Source organism: Tenrec ecaudatus, chromosome 16 (assembly GCF_050624435.1).
Source record: "Tenrec ecaudatus isolate mTenEca1 chromosome 16, mTenEca1.hap1, whole genome shotgun sequence".
Lineage (NCBI taxonomy): Eukaryota > Metazoa > Chordata > Mammalia > Afrosoricida > Tenrecidae > Tenrec > Tenrec ecaudatus.
Window position 1 is genome coordinate 45,732,550 of NC_134545.1, and position 11,580 is coordinate 45,744,129.

General features: G+C 45.6%; 1 protein-coding gene across 1 annotated transcript; it reads left to right on the forward strand.

The window, feature by feature from the left end:
* The first annotated feature begins 3,080 nt into the window (after positions 1–3,080).
* On the forward strand, positions 3,081–9,822 carry MYOZ1 (myozenin 1). Its single transcript, XM_075534734.1, has 5 exons — positions 3,081–3,153; positions 4,024–4,202; positions 7,817–8,060; positions 8,420–8,585; positions 9,591–9,822. The coding sequence occupies exons 1-5, from the start codon at positions 3,081–3,083 to the stop codon at positions 9,820–9,822; spliced, it is 894 nt and encodes a 297-aa protein (XP_075390849.1).
* The last annotated feature ends 1,758 nt before the right edge of the window (positions 9,823–11,580 follow it).

Sequence of the window (11,580 nt, forward strand, 5' to 3'; positions counted from 1 at the left end):
CATTTCCCGGCTCTGTAGAAGGAGAAGTCATGGTAAATAGCCTGTGGAAATCACATGACTAAGGGCAAAAAGAGGGGTGGGAGAGGGAGAAAGGAGAGCAAGGTGATCCGGGTGGATTTCAATTAAGAGAAAGCTCCAGAGGCAGGCTGCAATCACTTCTGACATGTGTCATTTCTCCAATTTCGCCAGCAGGGGGCTTTCTCCAATTTCGCCAGCAGGGGGCATTTAATGTTAATCACAAGATCTAGAGCATTTTAAAACACACAACTTTAAGGGGAAAAGGCCAGGGATATCATTAGGTGAAATATTGTGTTTCAACTCACCTCAGTAGTTTTGGGTGGTCAATCATAGCTAAACAATCAAAATTTTGATGTTTTCTTTTTATCTCTGAAGGGAGTGTGGTGGTGGTGATGATGAAGTCACCTTTTACGATGTATTTTTTTTTCTTTGAAGTGGTTCCTTGGTTTGGAGAGCAGGTGAGGGCTCTGGAGGCACAACTGCTCTGGGAAGGGCCCAACTCAAAGTGGGAGACTTGTCACCTCCTTGCCTGAATCTGCAGAGGATCAGATGGGATGGGAGAGAGAATGAGTGGAGAGCTCACAGGACAGAGGACTCTGGGGAGCTTTGCAAACCACTTCCTTGGAGGGTGGCCTCAGGGTGGGTTGGTTACAGCAGAGGTACAACAGCAACTGATTTCAGAATCCCAGCTGAAGGTGAAGGTAGAGGAAGCTCCAGGATATTCATGCTGAGAAAGGAGGAAGTTGGTAAATGATAGCCTTCCTCCTAAGAGGACCCTCAAGTTTATGACCATACCTAGAATCTCCTCTTGAACAGTATAATGGGCCCAGAGCCTGGGGGTGTGTGCACTCTTGGAAGGAAATTTTAAGTAGGAACCTCAGAGAACAGTGCCCTGGTAGGTAAAAAACTTATAAGTGTTTTTCTGGGCCACATTGACATCTATCTTGCAGAATAGGCAGAACTAAGCTACCTCAAATGGATGATCTAAGTGTTTGTCTGATCTTAGAACTGTCAGGTTTTCAGGGGTAAAGAAAGGGGAGTAAGATGGACTGAGGAATTGCTCAAGTCTTCCCCCACAGCATCCTTGATTGCCAAAGAAGTATTAGTTTGGGTTAAATCGATCCCTTCGCCGGCCAAGACCTGTCCTTCTGCAGAGGAAAGCCAACCCATGCAGGAGCATGAAAGAGCAGTTCCAGTATGAACAGATGTCTGTTCCCTTTCCAAACACAGACCCGCAAGCCCTCCTACCTCCAAATAAATACACCCACAGCTCCGTCTAAATTGGCTCTGGGTGGCCCTCTGGGTACGGTCTCCAGGTTCCCTTTCTCCCACTCTGAATTCTTGTCCACCACTTGCTGCCTGCTTCCTCTCCCCGTCTTCGATTTCTTCCTGCATGCCTCTCTGGCCTTGGTCTCCAAGTGCCAAGGGAAGGGGAGCTCCCCCTACACAAACTGCACACTTGGCTCAGTGGGAGAATCCCAAAGGCCCTTTCTTTCCTTCAGGACGTCTGGGCAAGGAGGGCGGGGTCGCTCGCTGCATGGTTCCAGGGTCTCAGTACCCCCTGTGCCATTTGAGCTGTGTGCACTCATCATGTCTATTAATAGGCAGCCTCCCTCCTCCTTCACTGCCAGTGCTGCCCCCGTGCCTGTCCAGCTCGGGTTCTCTCGGGCACAGCAGCTCAGTCCTCCAAAGCTGCTGGACCCCAGGGAGTGCTGACCACCACTTGAGTAACCGGTAAGTCCAGCTCTCTGGCCACCAGAGGGGCTGGAGTCCACTCAATTTACTTCTGTGTCTGTGTCTACAATTGTTAGGTTTTGTCCTGCATGAGTGCTCCCTCCTCCCTCTAATCTATGCTTAGCTTTCAGCTGTTTCAACTCAGGAGAGTCACAGCGAGGTGGAGGGAATAGGGATGCTAGGAGAGCCACTAGAAGAGAGACAGGGGTCTGAGAGGCTGATGGATAAAAGAATCTGGGAGGGGCTGAGAGAGGTGCAAGGGGAGTCTATTTAGTGACCCTTGGACTCTGGCCTCAGCAGGCTCCACCAAGTTAGTAGAGTTGCAGAAGTGTTTGTAAGACAAGACTCAGCAGAAGAGGGGGTTTTGCTGAAGAATTCGGTTAAGGAGGAGCTGTTCCCAGCTTGTCCCCATCCATTGCCAGATCCTATTACTAAACTCCTGTCCTCTGCTATGCTATTGCTGGGTGGACAGGCATCAGGATTCAAATGCTCCCAGCTCCATCCCCCAAAGTCAGTTCTAGGATCTGGAGTGGGGATGGCTGAAGGGGAACACAGCCCGCACCTCCCAGGCCAAGTTCCAGCTGGCCCAGGGGAGGAGCAACAACCTTTCCTCCCTATGGAGAATGTTGGCCGAACCCCCTGCCAGCACTTCTCCCTACCAGCCCCCCAGACCTTGGAGAAGACCCAGAAGAGATCAGAGCCTGGAACCATAGATCCCAATGTAAATAAAAACTTCAGCTCACGCCAAGTCAATGAAATCTGGGTGCATTGTCTTGCCTGGGTTGCCTGTAAAAACAAAAAGCAAAAACAACAACACAACACCTTGAGTTATGTTCCTAACCCTTTTTATCAGCTCTATGTAAAATAACAATAGAGTTTGGTAGAGGGTCATTTACATCTAAACCTCCTACCTTGCCTCCCAAGAAGAGAAAATTCCCAAAACTCACTGGCATCAATTCAATTTCAGCTCATAGCGACACTTTAGGACAGGGTAACTCTGCCTCTCTGGGTTTCTGAGACTGTAACTATGGGAGAAGAAAGCCTCATCTTTCTCTTTTCAGAGGCTGGTGACTTTGAACTGCTAACCTTGTGGCTAAAAGTCAATGTGTAACCACTATACCATGATGCCCTAAATAATAGGTTTTCACTTTTGGGGAAAATTCATATTTCTTTGAGGACCTGATGAAATGTTTTTCCTCTAAGCCTTTAAGCCTAGTTGAGAAGTACTGCCTTAGGATAGAAGGGTTCATTTGTAAACACCATTCCCTGTCTCTGTTCACCCTCCAACCTGTCCTTGCCACCTTATCCAGGCTGAATCCTCCTCCAAGATGCCACTCTCAGGAACCCCAGCTCCCAACAAGAAGAGGAAATCCAGCAAGCTGATCATGGAACTCACTGGAGGTAGGCCTATGAGAGAGAAGGGTAAGTCCCCTCGAGCATGGGACTTCTTACTAAGATCATCTCTGTCTCAAGAGTCACCAAAATAACGTAAGCTTTTATGTGGTATCAAGGGATGAGAGGAGTTGCAGTGTGGAGAGAGGCAAGGAGGATGGAGAAGGGACTGGACATGAACGAATCACCTTTAGACCCCTTTCACCCTGTAATGCCCCACCGTATTACCTAGCACAGGTCCTAGACCACTGGTCAATGGTGTATGTTTGAGGAAAATGCCCATGACAGAGAATGGCAGAAAGTAAGATCTCAATAAATGAATTTCTCCTTGACGAATTAACTAATCTCCTTGCTTCTTTCCCCAGATGTGGGGAAACCATGTAGGCATTTCTGCTAGGGTTATGCAGATGTGCATTGTAGGAAGGTCTATTCCCATATCAAGAGGCTGTTTTGGAACCAGAGTTCACTAAGGGGAAAAGAAGGCCAAGGAATTAAGACAGGAGTCTGTGTTTAAAGGTGGCCAATTCTGCACAGGACTGAGCTTCCTCCAATGACGTATTTCCTCAGTGCTAACACCTGTGTTGCTCCTTTACTCCTTTTGCTTGACACCCCACACCCATATCCCTCTTCCTCCATCGACCCTCTCCACTCTAGTGGCCTCTCTGTCTTCACTCTGCACCCCGAGTTCCATGTATTCAGTCTCACTCCAAATCCAAGAAATCAAAATTTACACACACCACACAGGATTTGATCAGACATCAACAACAGTAGCTGTCCCTTTAAGTGGTCGTTGTCAGGATAAGCAAATGTAGTGTGGCTAGAGCCCAGAAAACCCTCCTTCCCACTTTCCCTTGCTTCTTCCTCCTTTTTCCCTGAAAGGTGGGCAAGAGAGCTCAGGCCTGAACCTGGGCAAGAAGATCAGTGTCCCAAGGGATGTGATGCTGGAGGAACTGTCGCTGCTCACTAACCGGGGCTCAAAAATGTTCAAACTGCGGCAGATGCGAGTGGAGAAATTTATCTATGAGAACCATCCTGATGTGTTCTCTGACAGCTCATTGGTGAGTTCTGAACTTTACCGTTCTTTCATTTTTAATTAGAAAAAAAATCATTTTATTGAGGGCTTGTACAGCTTGTGCACAATCCATACAGAGCCTGGTGACTTTTCTAGAAGTTTCTTGGTAGGACTTAAATCTTCAAAGTACCACCAGCTTCCTCTCTCTGAAAATTCATGAGCTCATTAAATCTCCAGACATACTGAATCCCTAACAGCCCAGAATGAATTACAGCTCACCTGTGAAACTGTCTCTATCTTAATTATTGCGACCGTGAGTGGAAGAACACGGACACTGGAGCCACACACCAGGGAGAAAACTCGTCCCCCTTCCCGTTTGGGGTGTCTTAATTATTTACTGAACACAAAAACCACATGAATGGTTTTGACAAACAGAACTTTATCCTCTCACAGTTTAGGAGACTAGAAAAGTCTGAGTTCAGCATGCCAACACTAGGGGAGGGTTTTCTCTCTGTGTCAGCTCTGGAGGAAGGGCCTTGTCTTTTTTTAGTTTCTGTTCCTGGGAGCTTCTTAATGTGGCTTGGCATCTCTCCTCTCCCATCTCTGCTTTTCAAATGCTTGTCAGATTGACTTAAAGCATACCTGACACTAAACCCCAAACCAAACTCTACTGCCATCAAGTTGATTCTAACTCAGAGTGAACCTATAGGATAGAATAGAACTGCCCTTCATAGGTTTCTGAGACTAAATTTTTTTCTTTGTAACCACCTATGGTATGCTTTTATTTATGTTAACTGTCCAGAAATGAGGGGGTACAAAAAAATCAGAATTTGCTTTCAAAGCTATGTATTTAAATTTTAATCATTTTATTGGGGGCTCATACAACTCTTATCACAATCCATCCATCCATTCATTGTGTCAAGCACATTTATGTATTTGTTGCCATCATATTCTCAAAACATTTGCTTTTGAGACTAAATTTTTATGAGAATAGAAAACCTCAATTTTTGCCCTCAGCCAGGCTGGTTGGTGGTATTGGGACTCCTGACCTTGCTTGCGGTTAGCCAGAGCGGAAGTACAATGCCACCAGAAAGGCTCACCTTACATTAACCCTGGTGGTAATCCCGAGTGCGGCTTGGGGTAAATGTTAACTGTCAGAAGTTTATCATACCTGGAATGTCTACTAGAGAGATTAAAATAAGCAATTTCTTGAGGGGGGAGCGGGGAGGGAGGGGAAAAATAAAAGAGGACCTGATGCAAAGGGCTTAAGTGAAGAGCAAATGCTTTGAGAATGATTGGGGTGGGGAATGTACGGATGTGCTTTATACAATTGATGTATGTATATGTATGGATTGTGATAAGAGTTGTATGAGTCCCTAATAAAATGTAAAAGAAGAAAAGAGGAGAAAAAAAAAGAAAATGATTAGGGCAAAGAATGTACAGATGTGCTTTATACAACTGATGTATGTATATGTGTGGACTGTGATAAGAGTTGTATGAGCCCCTAATAAAATGTTAAAAAAAAAGCAATTTCTTAAGAATTATAGGCCTACAAGATAAAACAACAAATTGTATGCAAAACAATGTATTTGTACCGCTTTGGGTATAAAATTACTGACATAATTAGACCAGGGAGGTTAATCCTCCTTGTTAACATAACAAAAAAGACAACCCATTTCCAAATAAGATTATAACCACAGGCATCTGTATACCTACTGCCCCCCAGTTGATTCTGATCAACAGTGATCCTGACTAGGGTTTCCATACAGGAAGCAATAGCTTTAATTTTCTCCTGAGGAGAAAGCCTCACCTGCGGAAGTGGTGCTTGGGGTTTCAAACTACCAACCCTGCGGATTACTGCCCAACGTGTAACCATGACAACACGTTGGCTGGTGGGCTTGGATCACTGACCGCATAGTTAGTCATCTAACACTCGCTTACCTGACAGCGCCACCAGGCCTCTTTAACCACAGGTTAGGAACCGGGTGGGGGTGGGTGGGAGAAGAGGGGCTTGAGCCAATCTACAGCATTGGTGAGTGTAAACGGTAGGTTTGTCACATGGCTTAGTCAAATTGTATTTCAGATATACAACAGATTTTTTTAAGTGTAGGTAATTCCACGAAATATTTGAAATATAAAAATGAAGTAAGAATAAAAGCTGCTCAGGTAAACCTGAGTTTCAGATGCACACATTAATTTTGGTTTAATTGTTGTTCTTTGCCATCGGGTCAAACTGGCCTCATGGTGACCCCATGTGTACAGAGTAGAAGTGCTCCTCAGGGTTTACAAGCCTATGACCTTTCAGAAGCAATCTCCCGGCTGTCTTCTGGGTGGAGCTGAACTCCTAACCTTTTGGCTAGTATTTGAGGACTTAACTATTTGGGCCAGACTCCTGGTATTCTGCACTTTTATAGAAATAATACGTGTTATATAGTTTCTAGACCTACATAGCTGCATGCATGTGCACTTTATCTATGTCAGTGCATTATATGCTAAAAATGAAGAGTATGCCCCATACAATACTTCAGATATTTTTATATTAAAATATTTATTGTGTATCTGAAAAAACTGAGTATCCTGTGTTCTTATTTGCTCAATCTGGCAATCCTAGAGAGTTAAATGAATTTTTAAAATAAACTTTCCACTTTTATTTATTTATAAACATTTTATTGGGGGCTCTTACAGCTCTTGTAACAATCCATGCATCCATTGTACAGAGCTCATTTGTACATCGGTTGCCATCATCATTTTCTAAGTTTTCTTTTTTTTTTCTAAGTTATGTGAATTTTTATGGCCGGTCCCTTCTTGAGCCATTCTTTGGTTTAAAGGGTCAGATTTTTAATGGCATGTGTGTCGCTCTTCCCTCAGGACCCCAGATGTCCTCCCAGATCCCACATCCTCTACTTAGGCTTTTTCTCCAAAGGAAGAAAAGTTAAGAGTTGGAACCTGACCAGGCACAAGATGTTACAGCTTCCTCCTCTACCTTCCCTGGGGGGGCGGGAGGAGGGGTGGAAATAGATGCCTACATAGGGCCAAGGCAAGAGTGCTGCCATTGGCTCTTATGTGGGAACAGAGCGAAAATGCTGAGCCAGTCACATCTAACTTTAGGAGGCCCAAAGCCCTCTTCCCTGACTGGGTCTGGTTACACTGGGTGGAGCATAGGGGCGTGCCTGGTAGGGTGGCAAGGAGAGCCTCCTGAAGGAGCTGGCAGGGCTATTTTTAGGTTTTGTAGCTGAATCCAGTGTTGCCCTTTTGGGCACCCTTTCCCCCACCCAGCTACAATTTCACTGTCAGGAAGTCTTGATCCAGCAGGCACCAAGAAGAGGAAGGCAAGGGGGAGAAGAGAGTTCTGTGTGCTGGACAAGCTGAGAGGGGAAGGTAGTCTTCCCGAAGCCTGGCTCTCCATTGCCAACCCCATCTTCTCTAAGTCTAGTGTGGTCCTCTCTTGGGACGCATGGGAAAGGGAGTGTGTAAGATGGACTAATTGAGGGAGCCTAGCAGGCCCCGCTTTTCAAGGCAAGTTCAGCACCTCTCAGCCAAGTTACTTACTTTCCATGCATTGGCGGGGGACCTCAGAGGACTCAGTGTCTTCCTCCCTCTCTGTGACAGCTCTTTCTTGGTATATTCTATATTTCCCCTAACTTTGTCCATTCTTTTCAGGATCACTTCCAGAAGTTCCTACCTACAGTGGGAGGTCAGCTGGGCACAGCTGGGCAGGGATTCTCCCACAGCAAGGGCAGTGGTGGAGGCCAGGCAGGGGGCAGTGGCTCTGCCGGGCAGTATGGTTCTACCCAGCAGCACCACCACCAAGGCTCTGGGTCTGGGTCTGGGGGCACAGGTGGACCTGGGGGCCAAACCAGCAGAGGAGGAGATGGCACAGTGGGAGTTGACGAGTCAGCAACAGGTAAATAACCACAACCTGAGAGTGCTGGGTCTGGGCGCGGAAGCTGGGATGTCCTCAGGGATGAGGTCTAGCCTGGGTGTGGGGAACAGGGGAGACCAGATGAGATATTTGAGTGGCCCCTCTGGATCCAGAAGTTTGTTCTACTCTAAAGTTTTGTCTTTCATTTATTTTCCTGTGGCGTTTTTGTTTTCAGATCTAGTCACAGATCTGAGCACAAGCCGCCATTGTGCCTCAAACCTTACACAATTACTAGAATGTTCCTTAGTTCCAGCCCTCAGTGTAGGCATGTGGGGGATCTCAACTTCCATTGGCAACTAACTGCTATTATTTGATTTACCTTTCTTTCCCATGGCTTCAAGGAGACCAGGCAGGTGGAGAAGGAAAACATATTACTGTGTTCAAAACATATATCTCCCCATGGGAGCGAGCAATGGGGGTGGACCCCCAGCAGAAAGTGGAACTTGGTATTGACCTGCTGGCCTATGGGGCCAAAGCTGAACTTCCAAAATATAAGTCCTTCAACAGGTAGGAATGGTGGGGAAGGAACCAGATGTATTCTAGTGTGGGCTGGAGTCCTTGGTTCAAATGTTTCAAGAAGGTGAAGAGGGATGGGAGGAGTATGGAGGCCCTCAGTGAAGGCCTTGGCTCTCACGTGAAGTCAGAGGCACACTTTAGTAGGTTGACAGAAAACAGAGCTGGTAGGACAGTGCTGAATTCCATGGTTCAGAAGCCACTTATTAGCTCTGTGGGCACAGGAAAGCCATCCTACTGCTGAGGTTTGGTTATCTTGTATGTAAAATCAGAGCAATATATTACCTGTTTGAAAAAACTCTTGAGCATCCCTTCCATACAAGATCTAGGATTCCATAATTCTCCTGAAGTACCATTCTATTTCTTCATACCACACTTTAGTAAGGCTTGAAGTATCTGTTCTCTGTCTCCATAAATCATGGAGACCTGTATGGAAGCAAGATAGGGGAATGCTAGAGCAGTGCTTTTGCATTGGGTCTTCTTACCGAGACCAACCTCTAGCCACTGGTAGTAGCAGGGAGAGTTCATAGGGCCTTTGCATTATAAGGTAAGGTGGCCTCAGACCCTTGGGTCTATAGTGTTTGGGACCACTTTGTCTGAAATGCATGCTGCTCTGGATCACAACTATTTATAAGACTCCAGCTAATGCCCAAGGGGCCTGGTGGCCTAGTGGTAACGTGCTTGACCGCTAACCCAAAGGTTGGTGGTTCTGTGGGAGCTGTGCTGCTCCACGGGAGAGAAATGTGGTAGTGTGCTTCTGTAAAGATCACAGCTTTGAAAACCATACGGGGGAGTTCTCCTCTGCCCTGGCAATCCAATGTGAGTCAGAATGAATTCAACAGCAGAGACGAATCTAGTGCCCACTCGCTTCCTTTTCATATTATTAGTTCAGGAAACAAGCAAGCCAGACTTCCCCACCCTAAAAATGGGCTAACATCTCAGATAAGGCTCTGTTCTTTTTGTTCCGATTTTTAATTAAATAATGTGTTCCCTTTTCAGGACAGCAATGCCCTACGGTGGATACAAGAAGGCCTCCAAACGCATGACCTTCCAGATGCCCAAGTTAGACCTGGGGCCCCTGTTAAATGAACCCTTGATCCTCTACAACCAGAACCTCTCCAACAGGCCTTCTTTCAATCGAACCCCTATTCCCTGGCTGAGCTCTGGGGAACCTGTAGACTACAGTGTGGATATTGGCATCCCATTGGATGGAGAAACAGAGGAGCTGTGAGGTGTTTCTCCTCTACTTTGCATTGTTTCCCTTCTCTGGTTCCACTTTGGAGAGGGAATGCTAAGCAGGATACCCCCATGTAAATCCAGTATCCTTGTGAGGATGGAGGCAGAAGGAGGGAGAGATCCTTTCTTCCAAGTCCCCACTCCACACACCTTTCCTTACCGACTGAGAGTCCCCTTTCCACGTGATCCATCTGGAACCTGCTCTTTTAAGGAATTTGCTCTGCCACCAGTAACAGCCAATAAACTTCAAGGAAATGAACTCATTCTTCCTCTGATATTTGAGGGCAGTCAAAGCTGGAGCTAACAACACAGAGAAACTAATTAAATCCAAATACTAAACACTCATTACTCAGACTTCAAGCCCAAACCTGAGCTCTGGTTGTTTCCACACCCACACCTACAAAACCACATTCATAAGTGCATACAAAGCATACTTACTCAGTAGAGCATGAGACGAGTAATCATGCTAGTCCATGTGTTGGCAAAACTATGAAGCTATTATATTCTGAGGTTAGGAAAGAGGCATTGGGAACCCGATGTCAGCGCTCTATGTAGCCGATTAGAAGCTGCGAGAATCAGTTACACAATTGTCATAGGAATATAGCATGCTATAAAGTTTCCAGAATGACACCAGAGTGGGCTTGGTTTAGGAAATACACATACAGAAGATTACAGATTTTTAAAACCGCGAGCCATGTGGACTCGAGGGGAACAGAAGCGAGAAACCAACTATACTTATAGTATGCCGGGCTCCAAGTGGTCCGAGCAAGGTGAGAACTAAAGGTCATGGGACACCAGTGTTGTCCTGAGAGCCCTGGGAAGACACAGGAATGTCCAACAGGAATAAGCCATGCTCCTCTTCTGGTTGATTTCAAGCAGGGGGTCTCTCTCAAGCCCTAGACTTATTCCTGTGTTTCATAAAGTAGGAATGCTATAGACCAGGAACAACAAAGAGATGACCCCATAGAATCTGGAAAAGCAACTTCAGGAGATCTTGGTGATTTTCAGCCTACTTAACTCCATGAGCATTAATAGTAAGTTGCTAGACTCTGGATCTGACTGATTATTTTAGTGAGCTTCTGGTCATCTTCCCGTACAACCCAAAGAATCACTTTTAGGGGATTCTCACCCCTCTCAATGTGTATACGTAATCTATGTCTATTTTTCTGAGGAGAGAGATGTCGGAATTTAGATTTCCCCGAATAGATTCTAAACAAAGATTCCTGTGTATGTAGTTCATTTGGGAAATGATCCCAGAAAGTCAAGCAGGATGAGGGGATGGGAAGAAAGTTAATAAAGTGTGCTTCAGGCAACTGTGGCTGAATCCCACGGGGAACTCCCTGAGAACAATGCCATTTAAATTGCAGGTCATGGACTGGCACCAGCAGGGTCTTCTTGGAACTTGGTTAGAAATGCAAAGTCTTTGGCCCAGGAATCTGTGTTTTACTAATTTCTCTATGTGATTCTTATCTATTAGCAAATCTGGAAAAACATTACGGTAGCATACACCTCAGAATTGCCTTGGTGAGGAATTGGAATTCACAAATCCTTTCTAATTTCTTGTGGATTCTTCCTGCTAAAGTTAACTTAAAAAACATTTTTTTGGGGGGGGGGGACAAAAAAAACAAAAAACATTTTTTTAAATCATTTTATTGGGGGCTGTACAACTCAACACAGTCCATACATCCATCCATTGTGTGAAGCACATTTGTTACCCTCATCAGTCTTGAAACATTTGCTTTCTACTTGAGCC